The sequence below is a fragment of the Neophocaena asiaeorientalis genome, unplaced genomic scaffold (assembly GCF_003031525.2).
Source record: "Neophocaena asiaeorientalis asiaeorientalis breed wild unplaced genomic scaffold, Neophocaena_asiaeorientalis_V1.1 scaffold400, whole genome shotgun sequence".
Classification (NCBI taxonomy): domain Eukaryota; kingdom Metazoa; phylum Chordata; class Mammalia; order Artiodactyla; family Phocoenidae; genus Neophocaena; species Neophocaena asiaeorientalis.
Window position 1 is genome coordinate 4,705,463 of NW_020175089.1, and position 15,563 is coordinate 4,721,025.

Below are 15,563 nucleotides of genomic sequence, written 5' to 3' on the forward strand. Positions count from 1 at the left end.
TCTCATGTCTATTGGTAATCAAACTTGTTTGTCCATTATATCTACAAACCTTGTAAACTGTTGATGACTATGTATTGGTTTTATATTCCATTACTTTACTGAATATCTTGTTTTCACTTGATTACTCAGATTTTCCAAGTATACATTCATGTCATTTGCAAATAGTGATAAGTTTACCTTGCCTTATCTAATTTTTATTCTTGTAATTTCACTTTCTTATCTAGAATAAGAAAACGAACTTTCTTTACTAGAGGTATCTAGCATTGGCTAGTACCTTCAGTGAAAGTAATGGGGGTGCTAGTGGACATCCTTGACTTTGGTGGTTATAGTTTCTCTATTATGATAGTGGTTTTGGCCTAAATAGATACATTTCACTATGTGAAGGAAATATCCTTATTCTTAATCTATTGAATCTTTCAAAATCAAGTATAACTTTTGAATTTTGAGCAGATGCTTTCTGTGTGTTATAGAGATGATCATTTGATTTTCCTCCTAATATCTCTCAATATGATCTATTGAGAGATAGATCAGCAACAACTGAGGCTGTCAGTGTTGAACCATCAATGCATTCTTGATGTGTATGATCACAATATATTATTATTTTTAATGCATTGCTGGATTTTGTTAATACATATTTCTTTAGGATTTGAGCATTAATATTCATGAGTGGGGTTGATCTGAAGTTTTTTTTGGGGGGTGGTAGTGTCATCTTTGGGAGGTTTAGATATCGGTATTATGTTTGCTTCACAAAAGATTTTGGGGAGGGACTTACCTGGCAGTCCAGTGGTTAACACTTTGCACTTCCACTGCAGGGGGTGCGGGTTCAATCCCTGGTCAGGGTACTAAGATCCCACATGCCATGCAGCTTGGCAAAAAAAAAAAGATTTGGGGGAGTGTTCTTTTCCTTAAAAAACATGGGAATTTGTGTCTGTGTATGAAACATAAATATTACATGTAATATGTTGAGTGTGTGTGTATTTAAACGTTTGTTAGCATTCCCTATAAAATCATCTGAGTCTAGTATTTTTTTTTTTGACGTACCTTTGAGAATTTCTATTTCCTCTTTGGGAATCAGTCAGTTTGGGACTTATTTTATTCTGGAGTCAATTTTGGTAAAGTATTTTTTTCTAAAATTTTGACTCATTCTAATTTTCAAGTTGTATACATAGAACTGAGCAAAATGGATTTTTATGTTTTTTAATTCCTTTATTCTGTGATTATTTCCACTTTTTTTCTGATTTTTTTATGCTTGTCCTTTCTCCTTCCACATTGCTCCATTTTTATTTCCCTGGATTAGCTAGTTGGGTTTTTTTTAATTTAAAAGAACTAAATTTTAGATTTACTTAGTGCAAATGCTTTTCTGTTTTCTAATGTATCCGTTTTTTATTCCTTTATTGGTTTTCCTGTTATTTTCTATTATTTTTTGAGGCACATGCTTAGTTTGTCTTTTTGTTTTAAGTGCAAAGACTATGAATTTTCCACTAAGCACTGCTTTAGCTATATCCAGTGGATTTTTCATAGTTAATTCTAATAAATTTTCTATTTTCTAAATAGTTTTCTATTTTGGATCATATTTCTTCCCCTTTGCCCTTTAAGGGGACATTTAAAAATTTCCAGATAGAGGAGAGTTTTTATTTTTCTTTTGGCTGAGTCAGGTCTTAGTTGCGGCACATGGGATCTTTTGTTGTGGCATGTGGGCTCCTCATGGTGGTGCGCAGGCTTCTCTCTAGTTGTGACGTGCAGGCTCCAGAGCGCATGGGCTCAGTAGTTGTGGCGTGTGGGCTTAGTTGCACTGTGGCATGTGGGATCTTAGTTCCTGCACCAGGGTTGAACTGGCATCCCCTGCATTGCAAGGCTGATTCTTAACCACTGGACCACCAGGGAAGTCCCTGGAGGGGGGTTTTTTTGTTTTGTTTTTGTTTTTTGCTGTATGTGGGCCTCTCACCGCTGTGGCCTCTCCCGTTGCGGAGCACAGGCTCTGGACGCACAGGCTCAGCAGCCATGGCTCACGGGCCCAGCCGCTCCGCGGCATGTGGGATCCCCCTGGACCAGGGCACGAACCTGTGTCCCCTGCATCGGCAGGTGGACTCTCAACCACTGCGCCACCAGGGAAGCCCCGGGAGGAGGGTTTTTGATTGTCCGTTTTTTTAATTTCCAGTTTTACTGTATTGTGATCAGAAAATGTTACTTGTATTATTTTTTGGAATGTATTGATGTGTTCCTTATGGTTGAATTTTTGCAAATATTTTTTGTGAATTTTTGTGTTCTAGATAATTGAAAACAGTTAAATATTTAAGTTATATTTTATTAGTTATTACATCTTTTCTTTTGCCTGCCATTTGGTCTGCCATAAATTGAGAGATTAATTTCCCATTATTGGTATTTTTTAGATTTCTCATATTTCTGAGATATTTTGCTTTATAATTATTGACTCTCTTATTTGTACATAGACACTTATAACATGTTTATGGTGAATTGTACCTTTTATCATTTAAAACATACTCATATTTGTCTTGGTTATTGCTCTTTAGCTAGAATACTACCTTGTTGGAAGATAATTAAGACTTTATTTGCATTTTTCTTTAGCTTTGCTCATTCTTAGGTGTATCTCTTATATACAGCATAGAATTGAGTTTTGCTTTGAGAAGGTCTTAAAATCTTGTTCTTTCAATAGTTGAGTTTAGCCTGTTTACATTTAGTGATAATGACAAGTATCTATTTTATTTATTTGTGTGTGTAGTTGTGATATTTAAAAACTTCTGTACTTTATTCTAGTGGACACCTATATAATCATAACTATAGAGCAATATACTTAACCCTTTATTTCATTGTCTTCTAGTTTCCTACCATGAACAGTAACAAAATTCCTGTTTTTCCTTCCTTCCTTTTGCTCTTTCTCTCCTCTACTATCTGATTTTGGTCAGAAATATTACTTTTGCCCATCATTATAATTGATTTGTTAGCTTCAAGTATCATCCTTTGACTTCCAGCTATATTAGATGACAATTAATTTACTCTACCGGCTTGCCTTTTTCCTTTTCACTCTCACATTTTGTTAATTGTAATGACTGTCTTTTTGGTGCATTTATATATTCTGGCAATCTAATCCCTATTTTTAGTTTTATTTATTTGTTTTGATATTTTGGTATTTTTGAGTTTTATTTTATTTATTTTTAATTTATTTTTTGTACAGCAGGTTCTTATTAGTTGTCCATTTTATACATCTAATCCCTATTTTTAGTTTTAATTCTACAGTTAATTTGAGACAAGCCTTCTGCTGGTTTCCCTAATAATTTCTGGGTTGACCGAAGTTCACCCTCTAGGCCCTTGATATTCAAAGTGTAGTCCATGCACCAGCATCATTGACACCATTACCTACATGTTAGAAACGTAGAGTTTCTGCCCCAACCAAGACCTGCTGAATCAGAATTTGCATTTTCATACAATTCCTATGTGATTTGATATGTTCACTGAAGTTAGAGAAGTAACACTGTAGTAGTAGTTTCCAAGAGAAGAGCTGGATCATGGGAATAGTTTTGGATGAGAATTTATCTATAGCATTTAGCCTTGAAGGAGAGTTCAGCTGGGTGTAAAATCCTTGGGACATTGTTTGGATCCTGACTCAAATAAATCAGCTGTAACAAAGTTTTGATACAATATGAAAAAAGTTTTAAAAGCATTGGGTATTAGGTGATATGAAGAAATTGTTAATTTTATTAGCATGTAATGGTATTTTGCTTCTTTTTAAAAGTCTTTATCTGCTGAAGAGACATACATATGTGTTTATGGGCAAATTTATGTATTTTGAGGATTCAGTTTAAAATAATCCATCCCCTTACCCCAGTAAAGTTGGAATGGTATGGGGAATAGATTAAACAGAACATAGGGCTAATAAATTTTGAAGCTGGAGTTGGGGATAGATATAGGGCAGGCATTTCATATTCCTTCTACCTTTGTATATGTTTGAAAAATTGTATAACACAAAGTTAAGAAAATAATTGAATCATAATAGTTTGCTGTTTTCCCATTTTCTGGTGTTGAATGTGGCTATGAAGAACTCAGGCTGGTTTTTTCTTTAAGTCAGTATCTTGATCTTTTTGCCTGTCCTATTCTTTACTTATCTTTGATAATCAGTAACTTTAATGACTATCATATGATAATAATCATATCATAAGTTTTGATGCTGACCTGGGTCAGTTTTTCCTGGCACTTTCAATATTTAGCTTCAAGGCTAATGAATGTTGTCTTGAATTATATCTTTATTTTTTGTTCCAGTCTCTTCTTTTGGTTTCCTTATTTGGGGGCTCCAATTATGCATATTTTGGATCTCCTTTGTCTGCCTTCTTTATCACTTCTCTCTAATCTTTTTTTCTCTTACATTTTTTTCATGTTGTCTCTTCCCTCTTGTGCTCCTACCACTTTCATCTTTCTATTTTTCCCCCTTCTGTCCAGATTCTTTCAACTCACATTTTATTTCCCTTTGTTCTTAAATTTTTAAATACAGTTGATTGTTTTATTGAGTTTTCAAAATATCTGAATCCTTTTTCATTAATTTATTGAGTACTTAGTGCATCTTTCTAATTTGTAGGCATATCCTTTAGTTCTTGGAAATTTTCTTATTTCTTTGATTCCTATATTCTGTTTTCTTCCATAAAAATTGTTATTATTTCTTGTCTTTTGTTTTAAGCAACCTTTTTATTATGCTCAAAGATTTGGGATGGGGCATCACGAGCTGGTTGCTTCTGTCATGCTGGCATGACATTTTTCCTCCCCCTCCCCTAAATATTTATTTTTATTTATTTATTTTACTTTTGGCCGCATCAGGTCTTAGTTGCAGCATGTAGGATCTTTCATTGTGGCACACGGGCTCTTTACTGCGCGGGCTTCTCTCCAGTTGTGGTGTGTGGGTTTTCTCTCTCTAGTTGTGGTGCACAGGCTCCAGAGTGCATAGGCTCTGTAGTTGTGGCGTGCAGGCTCCAGAGTGCGTGGACTCTGTAGTTGTGGTACGCAGGCTTGGTTGCCCCGCTGCTTGTGGGATCTTAGTTCCCTGACCAGGGATTGAACCCACGTTCCCTGCATTGGAAGGCAGATTCTTTACCACTGGACCACCAGGGAAGTCCCCGTATTTGTCTTTTTGTTATTTTGAGCACATATATTTGACTTTCAACCCTTTTGTTGAATTTTTTTTTCCTATTTTGTTTTTAGTTTCTAAGATCTCTTTTCCTGTTTTTTGTTTGTTTGTTTGTTTTTATTTGCTGATTAAAGCTTTTAAAACGGGCAGTGCTCTCCTCCCAGGTTCAAAATATTTTTATTTTTGTGAAGACACAGGTTTCTTCCCCTCCACCCCCAATATGTTTTCTTTCTACTACATGGACCCTATTTCCTCTGTTTATTTGGCTCTTAGTTTTGGAGGAATGTGAGGCAATAAAAAATATGACTGTAGGGTCATTGTGTGTGGATGAAGTTTGTCTACTGATGGGCCTTTCCACTGAGTAGGGAAAGCTGTCTTATCACTGTAGGGTCTAGAGATGGCAGTGTCTTGTCTCTGAGGCTGATCAATTCCTCTAGAAATAAATCCTCTAGTCTCCTCCTGTGTGTATATAACCTGGCTTCTGGCATTTGGAAGCAGATGAGGATCCCGCTGTTCATGCTTGCATTTAACCCCACATAGCATTCTTCAGTCTGAGGTGTTTCTGATTTGTATTCTTCAAACAATACATTTTTGTGTCTTTTAGGATGAAGACAGCAGTAGGCAACAGGGTGTCTGATTGGTTCGCAGAGTTAAATCCCATCTTCTTTCCATCCCTACTCTGTCTTGTGCCTCCAAGCATAGAACCTTTCTGGGCTTCTGTTGGTCAACCAACTTGCTTCTTTATACCTTCCCTCTCCAGGCACCAATGTTTTAGGTTCCTTCCCTCTCCTAAATAGGTCACAGCTCATACAAATGCTTTGCATATTCCAAAATATGTTATTCTCATTTCTCTTTCTACTGTTTTCTTTGTCCTTGTAGATTTGTGTCATATTTATTCTTAGTGTTTTTAGGAGTTAGAGGAAATGACAGATGTGGTCAATCAACCATGTTTTACTAGAACTCAAAAACTGGTTATTGAAAAGACCAGTGACATTGATCTTTGGTGGACCTGATTAAGGTGAAAGATGAGAAAGCACTAATGCATATTAGCAATGTGAAAGGAAATATAAGAAACATGTATAAGAGAATATTAACTACAACTTTATGATAATCAATTTGGAACCCTATAGCAGGGTTGGCAAGCTACATCCTGCAAACCAAATCTGGCCCAACACTTGTTTCTGTAAATAAAGTTTTATTGGAACACAGCTATAACTCATTTGTTTACATATTGTCTAATGTTCTTTTGCACTATAATAGCAGAGTTGAGTATTTGTGACAGAACCATATGGCTCACAAGGCCTAAAATATTTACTGCATAACCCTTTATAGAAAGTTTGCTGACTCCTGCTGTAGAGGAAATTATTTCCTAGAGAAAAAGACTACAAGTGACTTAAAAGTGCTGTACTAGATAAATAACCATAGGAGAGATTGGAAAGGTTATTAACGATCTTTTAAGAAGTCTCCAACAAGAGAACTGAATTCTGAGTTCACTAATCTTTGAAGAACAGGTAATTTCCTTTTTCTTTAGATTATCTTAGACCATAGAATAATATGGAAAAGCCTATTCAAGATGACATCATCAAATTATTAATGTAGTCATCTTTTAAAGAAACCTCGCTGTTGGAGCTTTTTGTTTTGCAATTTTAAGAGAGTTCATATTGTTCATGCAGTGATAACAGAATGTGGTACCAGGGTCCACAGTGACCAAACACACTCCTTCTGTCTCTGGGAAGGGTGGTGCAGCATTTTTCTGACAGAGTTCACTGATCCCCTTGATCACACAATTCCCTACTTTTTCTTAATACCATTTGTGGACATTTTACATTAGTTCCATTTCTGAGTTGTAGAACCACCCTCATTACTAAGAAAAATTGTGTGTGTACAGTGTATGTATATGTTTGTGTACACATCTTAATCTTAGCCTTCCAGGCCTGAAAGAGGACAGATGCAGTCTTTTCATTTCTGTTCATCTGTTTTATAGTTAAAACTAGTCATTTTGGAATCATTAGAATAATAATGCGTATAATATTATTGTAACAGATTGTACTAATGTAGTAATTGTAGTGTTACTACAATTACTACATTTCTTTTTGTTTTCAGACATTTCTTTTTGTTACTTTGTGAGCAGTAAAATTCCCCATCTGTAGGTAGTATGATAGTGTTGAATTGTCCTTTGTATAGTGAGTCCAGTAACCATAGTTGCATCATGTCAGCAAATGGTCAACTTAGTTCAGGGATTTCCAGGACTGATTTGGGAGTCCCAAATCAGGTTCAGTGGTTTGCTAGGAGGACTCAGAATTCAGAAAAGCTATTACACTTCTGGTTACAGCCTATTTGAGAGAAAGGGTCAGATTAAGATCAATGGAAAAAAACATGTAGGGCAAGGTCTAGGAGACACAGAACAAGCTTTCGGTTGTCCTCTTCCTAGTGGAGTCATGTGAGCAGTGCTTAATTTCCCCTGAAACAAAGTGTGACAACACTGAAGGAGTGTTGCCAGACCCTCTGGAGTCAAACTGATACCATGTGGCCCAAGGCCCCATCATCAGTTGCATTGTTAGCATAATCTATGAAGGGCAGCTCAAGGCTTCATTCAGGTAAACAGATATACTCTTAAGAGGCAGGATATTCCAAGAGCACAGAGGTTATCTTCCAGGTGGCAGGCAAGGGCCAAACTTCTCTTTGAAATGTGCAGGGTTTGGACAACGCAGACCTGCTGAGTTAATCCTTTACTGTACATCACCACATATCAAGTTCCTCACCATGTGTACTTTCTCTACCACTGCTACAAACAAATTTTAAATGACACTTATAATAGGTTTAAACCCATTTAATAATGCAGATCTGCCAGCATCCATTGTTTGAATGGAAGAAAAAGTTCTTTCCGAAAGGTCATATTCAATTCACATTTGGATTAGATAAAATGTCAATTTACATCAGATATTTACCTTTAGGCTTTAGAAGGTAAGGCTGAATTGTGTCACTTCTTTCGTTCAAGAGTATTTGGCCCCCAAATCCCTGTGCATGAAAAATGGAGTGATAAACATAAGGAGTCAGCATCTTTCAAATGTGGATCAAATCCATTGGAAAGGGGGTACAAATTGGGCTAGTGTGGCCAAGGATCAGAATGTTATCATCTTTATCGTTTTTGTGGCACATCTTTTAATTTTATTTCCTCTTAGGCACTTTATGTTATTAAAAAACTAAAAAAAAAAAAATGCACATCTTGGATTCCAAGAAATTGTTTGTAGGGTTTTAGAAACTACAGCAGTATTGAGGGTATATGGGGGAACCCCCGAGTTTTCAGTTTGGCTCAGATACTGGATGAGTTCAGAAGTGATGCTGAAGCTGAAGCTGACTGGAAATGTCTAGACTATAACCTAAAGTGTCTGGTCTTTGTAAAGATTCTGGCTTATAAAGGATGCAAGGCTTAACATTTAAAAAAATCTTTAGTAATGGTGAGGGGAAAAGAAAAAAAAAAGTCCCCTAAAGTATAAATACATTTTTAGTCTATTTTTTAAAAGAAAATTTGAATCATCATATCTGTATACCTTTGCTCTCTTCACTCACCATTATGTCTGAGCAGCAGTGTTTTAAAAGAAGGGTGTTTAGGTACAGAAGTCTTTTTCCTTGCAGGGATGGAATGGGATAGGAGGGACAGATTAGTGCTCTCTGTTGGAAAGTGGTTAGCATTTTGTAACATTGCTTCATTAGGGTTACCACCCAACGGCAGCTCATGCCAAGGTATTACTTTGTGCTCTCAACCTTGGGAGCCTCCCTCTCCATGCAGTGGGTGCCCAGTCTTGAGGAGAAGCTCTGAGCAAGTTGGGTGCTCTTGGAATCCAAGATGGAAGGAATGCTGAAGCCCCAAATCCTGAGAGCAGACTGTCCCACCAAGTGAGTGTGCTTGACACTGTGTCAGAGGTGACCAAGGCTTAATTTTACAGGAGAGCAACAGACACTTTATAAAGTTGTTTTTCAGTGACAGTAGCCTGTGCTGAGTTAACTTTAGTCCTTGCTTCCATTAAACAACTTGTTTTCTCCCTCTCGTTCACAGAGCTCTCTTGCTGAGACCTTGGATAGCACGGGCAGTCTTGACCCCCAGAGATCAGACATGATTTACACCATAGAAGATGTTCCTCCCTGGTACCTGTGCATATTTCTGGGGTTGCAGGTAAGATGATTCCTTTGGAATATAACCACCAGCAGATGCTTGAATTGTCTGTCTGGATTATTTAAAATTCAATTTTTATTTTTTATTTATTGACAACGTTAATATAAATTGCTCTTTTAAGAATGTTGAATGGGAATTGTTAACATGAACTTCATAACAGTGAAAGGAGGAAAACAGGAGGAGTAGGTTAATCATGGAATGAAAGAAGGAAAATGTTCAGGGAATAAGCAAGAGAAATGACATGGAAGTAAGGGAAAAAGGTCATAGATGTGTGGAAAGGGGAGAATAGAGGGAAGATAAAGGTAGAAGAATAGAGAAAAGAAGGGTTAATGTTCATCTCTCATTCCTAGTTAACCAACCACAGTCACCGTCAGTTCTGCCATGAAATATGGGTGACACTGAGAAGTTCTGTGTTGGTCAGGGCATAAATGTGGAGGCTTCAATCTTATTTTTAAAGGAAGGCAAACTTCACCTCGGTGGTGTCTGCTTTGTCTGCTGCAATTTCCAGTGGGAGCAGAGCAGGGAAGCTGCCAGGGGAGGGGTGGGGGGATGGGGCGAGAGGTGACCCAAGCTAATGCAGGACTCCTGAATCTTTGGTACCCACTTCCCCCACCACCAACACCACTCCCTTTTCCCACTTACGATTGAAGTGGGGCTTTAAGAGAAAGGGGATGACATGGAAGGCTCTTTGTCCAGACACATACCCCTGGCCTGTGTTTGCCTTGGTTTTGAGGTTTCACTTTCCATTCTTTACGTTTGAATGATCAGTTCATGCTGAGAAAATCAGTCCCGTTATCCAGAGAGGTTTATTCACTTGGAGGTGAACTGTACCTGATGAGAGCTGATGCTTTGGTCCAGTTTCCAGGCCCCTCCCCGTAGGTATCAAAGCACTTGGTAACCTGGACAGAAAGGCATCTAATAAGAAGACATAACCAAAGGAGCTGACTGGTCTTGGCAAATAATTTCCCTAGGGCTGAGTATCTGGAATCAGATTCAAGAAACTCGTTTTTTGAAATGTTTATATTATAGATGTTTCTAGAAGTAGTCTTCCCTGTTCAGATAGGATTGGGAAACCCTGTGTGCATCATGCCCTTCTTGACAGTGCACAGCACTCTTAAACTTGTGAGCAGCTCTGGGAAGTCCTGGATGAGAATGTTCTCTTCCCCTCACCAAACACCTATTAGTGTTACACAGTTGGGCTTTATGGGCTGCAAGCAGCACATTTTGGCAAACATGACCAGAGATGGGGAACTATTAGGAAGAAACGTAGGAAGTTTGCAGAACAGAAGTAGGAACTGAACAGGCAGGCCTCTGGGAGGAAGGGAGGTGAGCAGTGAGGGCTGGAATGTCCTGCCAGGGCCACAAGGAATGGGGGAGGGGCCCTAAAGGAAGAGTGGGATGGGCTCTTTCTGGCGGATTCCCACAGCTACTTTGTGACCCTAGCCCTTCCCTGATTGCTGTTAAACAATGCTAGACCATAGAAAAAGATGGAAAACGCCTTGTGCAGTGAAGCTTGTAACTTTAATCCCCAGACCTAAAAGAATTAAAAAAAAAAAAAAGGACAAATTATCTCAAGAACATAGATATAAAATTCTACATAAAATATTGGCATATCAAATCCCAGAAGAAAAATCTAGCATGACTAACTAGAATGGTTCAGTGCTACACGGTTCATGTTAACAGATTAGAGGAGAAAGACCTATGGTTTTAGCAATTGATGCTGAAAAGCATTTTAAAAAAGCAAATATTCCCAATAAGAATTATATAAATAAAACACTACCAGTGTTTGTGTTGAGTACTTCCTTTGTGCTGGTCTGGATTCATGCAAGTAATAATTAATAATACAAGTTAGTGATAAGACAAGAAAATGTAATGGAAAGGAGAAATGCAAAAAACAGAGATGATTTGGCATATGATAAGAGTGTGTAACTAAAAAACCAAATTCTTCATGTGTGTAACTTTTTAAAAACAACAGGGGGGTGGGCAAAATTAGGGTAAAATCAGAAAAAATACAAAGAAGGGTTTATTCTTTTCCCCTCTGTCTCCCTGTCACCCGTAGCATTACCTGACGTGCTTCAGCGGCACCATCGCGGTGCCCTTTCTGCTGGCCGATGCCATGTGTGTGGGATTTGACCAGTGGGCCACCAGCCAGCTCATCGGGACCATTTTCTTCTGTGTGGGAATCACAACTTTGCTGCAGACAACTTTTGGATGCAGGTGAGATTGGGGCACTAAATTGGGGATGCTGAAGCACCCATGAAGCATTAAGCACTGCCATTCACCTAGGGCTGCTTAGAGGGACTGACTGGAGTATAAGGAGGTGTGTCCTAGTGGCATTTGCCCTGCCTTCCCCCAACGCTACTGTGTTTCTTCTCTAGGTGGGTGGCACCGCTTCCCACCTAGTTGTGCAGGCTGGAAACAGACTCACTCTCAGCTCCTTCCATCCCACCAGTTGGCAGGGCAAGTTTTCTCTCCAGTACCCCCTCCCTGCCCCCATTCCTTAAGTTCAGGCCGAGACTGTTCTACTAGGTTCCTAGTTGTTTCCCTGCCTCCAGGGCTACTCTCCTCTGCCCTGCTCTGTGTGCCACTCTAGTGCTGTCTTTCAGTGTTTGCACCTCCTGGGTGTTACCAGGCTACAGCCCTACTCCCTGTTTAAAAAAACAGATGTGCCCACCCTGTAGACTTCTCCCTTGTTTTCTGTCCCACCACCCTTCCAGCCATGTCCCTGCGCCCTGCAGTCCCCTTCCCTGCACTCACCCAGGGGTGAGTTCCTCCCCAAGCCCACCCTGCTGTCTTGCCATCCTGAGCTTGTGCTTCGCTGCAGCCTTCCAGTCCTGGCTTGCCCCTCTCCTCTCTGTGAAGCATCCCTGACTTGCCAAAGCCTCCTTTCTCTCTGAATTCCCACACATGCACCTTGTGTATGTTCTTCTAATGTGGCTCTTATTCTACTTTGTCCTTTTTTGTTTGTGTCTTTTCTTGCTGATTCGTGTTTCCTTCCTTGATGCCAGAACTGCGCTTTGCATCCCCAGTCCCCAGCTTAAATGGGTATGGAGCTGGCATAGGTAGGAAAAGAACTGTCCTGTCTTACCTCCTCCTGCAGGCTTGCTTTGTCCCCTCCTGTCCCCTTCTTCCACCCTCTTCACATGCAGCCTTTTCCTCTACCCTAGGGTGCTGCTCAAGGGGTGGAGCCTGTGGGGACAGGACTGTCCTCAGGGGAAGGACAGCAGAGTAAATGTGCGAGTTCTGTCTCTCACTCCATTACAGACAGTCTGCCTTCCCTGCTAGGAAAATGGGAGCAAAGGCAGAGGGAAAAGAAGGCAGCTTGGGAATCATGGAGTGTATTCCAGTGAGTCAGAATCCTCAGGGTGACCTTTACTTGAGGGGGGGGCGGGGCAGGAGAATATGGGAAGAACAGTGTTACGGCATCCTGGTTGGCGGCATAAGCAATGTCCTCAGGAGGGATACGGCAGCTCCCTAGCAGTTCTGCTGATGGAAGGAAGGCTGTGAGGGCTGGCTAGCTCTTGGGGTTCTCAAAACCCCAGCCCCTGCAGGACTGCCTGCAGCTACCATGCTGAGCAGATCCCTTACCTCAGAAGGGAGGGTCTTCTTAGGGGACCCCTGAGGGAAAGTCAGGGTGTTATTGACCTGTTAGGGGAAGGAGATGTGTTCAGGCATTCCAGAGAGGACTTGATTCATTTTCTTAGAGCCCAGGTAGTTAAATTTGGCTGGCAGCATCTTTCATTCTTTTGATACAGCATTCAAGGTTCTGTATTTCAAAGCCAGAAAGGATTAGAAAGCTTTTATTGACCGACTCAAGTGTATACAGGACACTGGTTCTCTGGGGAAATATTCTTTTTCTAAACAGCTAGCTCATCAGGGAACTTAGCACAAACGATCTGTAAATTTTGGCAGTGCCTCTAGTTGAGAATTGTTGGTTGACTTGAAGAGGGAATGAAAGACGTGTTTACTGAGGTACAGCAGGTACCAGGTGCAGCTCTGGCTTGGTCTCATATCAGGGAGGCTAACCCTGACTGACAGTTGAGCCTGGCTGTACTGGGCACAGTTGCCTAATGGTGACATAGTAGGGAAAGTTTGGGGTAACTTTTGGTGTGTGCTTTCAGTTATGGGAGGGCACCCGTTCAGGACCCTCTTGCCCATCATTGGGGCACAAGAGACCTAAACAGAGCAGCCTGGGTCAGTTTAGTTTACCCCCTCCCCTCCCCCTGAAGGAGCACAGTGGAAGGAGGGGAAGATGGAGAAAGAGGAGTCAGTTAACTTTTGCTCTACTCCCTTCTTTGTGCTACAGCACCTTTTTCTTGCCCGGGATCCTTGCCTCCAGCTCCCATCTAGTAGGGAAACAGTGAGAAGGCACTCAGCGCCGTGGTTTCCAGCTCCACAAAGCCTCAAGCTGTTGTTGATACATTCTTTTTAGTTTTATCCAGCATATATTTGAGGGCCTGCTGTGTGAAGGTGAACCCAGATGATGAGGTGGGTGAGAGGCATTTCCTTCCCTGCCTGGTTGGTCACCACCTCTGGGGTTTGTTTGCTGTATCTGTTTATTCATGTGTCCCATCTCCTCCATCCTCTGCATCTCCCTGTCCTTCACCCTTTTCTGTTAAAACTCTTAATTCCTCTTTACCCATCTTCCCTTCCTTCCACGGTGCCCAAAGAGGCAGGGCTACCCCTACTAGCTGAATCACCTCTCACACCCTTGCCCCTGGTTTTCCTGTGGGTTTCGTAAAAGAAGAGCAGAGATCTCAGGAGTGGCCAAATATCCCACTCCTCTAGTATTTCCAGCAGACCAAAGTTGGCACTCAGACCTCAGTAGAGTGGGGACCCACCTCTGGCACCCAGTACTTACTCAGAACGGGGGCAGGGCTGAGCATCCCTTGGCCTATTTCAGGGGACCCACCAAAGCCAGAGCAGCAACATTGCCAGTGTTAGTTAAAATCAAGTTGCTGAATATTGTAATGATCAACTTTAATCCCATAGGCAGTCAAAATCTACAGTTTCCAGTAAAGCATTAGCTTATGCCACATGGCAAATGATGGTTTCTTCCCCATTCACACATGGGGAAGTGAAATTAGTGAGTATGAGAAGTTAGAGGGACCTATGCAGCGTTATGACTCTGGACAGAAGACCTCTCCAGCTCCCAGTTTCCTTTTGTAAAAATGACAGGAGGCTCTTCCTAAGGTGTCCTGTGGATGACACTTGCCATCACTGTGTTTTTGTAGATTATTATAAGCTCTTCCTAAAATACATTTGGGAAGTTACAGAGTATGAATAATGTGAAAAGCCTTTTAATTCTGCTGCTTGCTAACATAGACCCTCATCGTAGACTGTGAATTATCATCTTAACAGACTTGTGCATTTACTTCCTGATCACAACAGGATCAAACAGATAAAGCAGTTGGGGCAGAGGGAATATCAAGGTGGGACAGTGGGAAAGAAAGGCTGATGTGCCAAGAGTGGGGTTTATTCCCAGTATCACAGCCATAGGATTGCAGATGGCCTGTACGTGTTTGTTGGTGTTTGTTTGCAGTTCACACTCATTTCCTTAGGCAGAGAGCTGCAGAAGGAAAATCATGTTCAGCTTTCATGATTTCTAGGACAGATTTTCAGACTTTTCCAACTCTGAGTGGTTTGCCATGTGTGTCTGAGTTCTGTCCGTTTCTTCGTGTGTTTACCTGTTGAGTACCCAGTACTTCCTTGCACTGGATGTAGTGTGTACATGGGACCTAGAGACCAGCCATAGTCCATGCCTCTGAGGGGTGGGGCCTGTATTGTGAGGAAGCTAAGACCATGATTGCAGGTCTAGAACCAAGGAAGGAAGTATAAGCATTCCCATCCTCTGGGCTGTGGCCAGGTCATCCCTGCTCCGTGTTTCACATGGGCACTCTGGTGAAGAGTGGCATGCTGTTCCTGGAAAGTTGTTTCATTCCATAAAAATAACCAAAATTGATATGGAAAAAGTGAGGGTGAAACAGATGTGTGCCTTTGCAAACCTGAACACAAGCTCAGAATGCCGACTTTAAGATGCTGTGTTGTAAATACTCCTTTGGGGGCATGTTTTCCATGGGCTGGGCTGGCTAAGGACACAGAAAATGTGTCTGATGCAGCGTGTGCTGCAGATCCTCCTTCCTTCACTACACATCTCCCCTGGCATGAACATGCTTTCCTTTGCTCCAGAGATCATGACTTGTTTTGAAATGGAGGGCATATGTCTCTGCCCCAGTTGTGTGACTTCTGTGGCTTTAG

At 40.8% G+C, this 15,563-nt stretch overlaps 1 protein-coding gene across 1 annotated transcript in view; it reads left to right on the plus strand.

Annotated features, from left to right (window-relative positions):
• SLC23A2 (solute carrier family 23 member 2) overlaps positions 1–15,563 on the plus strand; it is a 91,633-nt gene that overhangs the window by 37,142 nt on the left and 38,928 nt on the right. The window contains exons 3-4 of the mRNA XM_024764252.1: positions 9,189–9,305; positions 11,365–11,522. Of these exons, the coding sequence (XP_024620020.1) occupies positions 9,189–9,305; positions 11,365–11,522 (275 nt within the window). The remainder of the gene's footprint in view (positions 1–9,188; positions 9,306–11,364; positions 11,523–15,563) is intronic.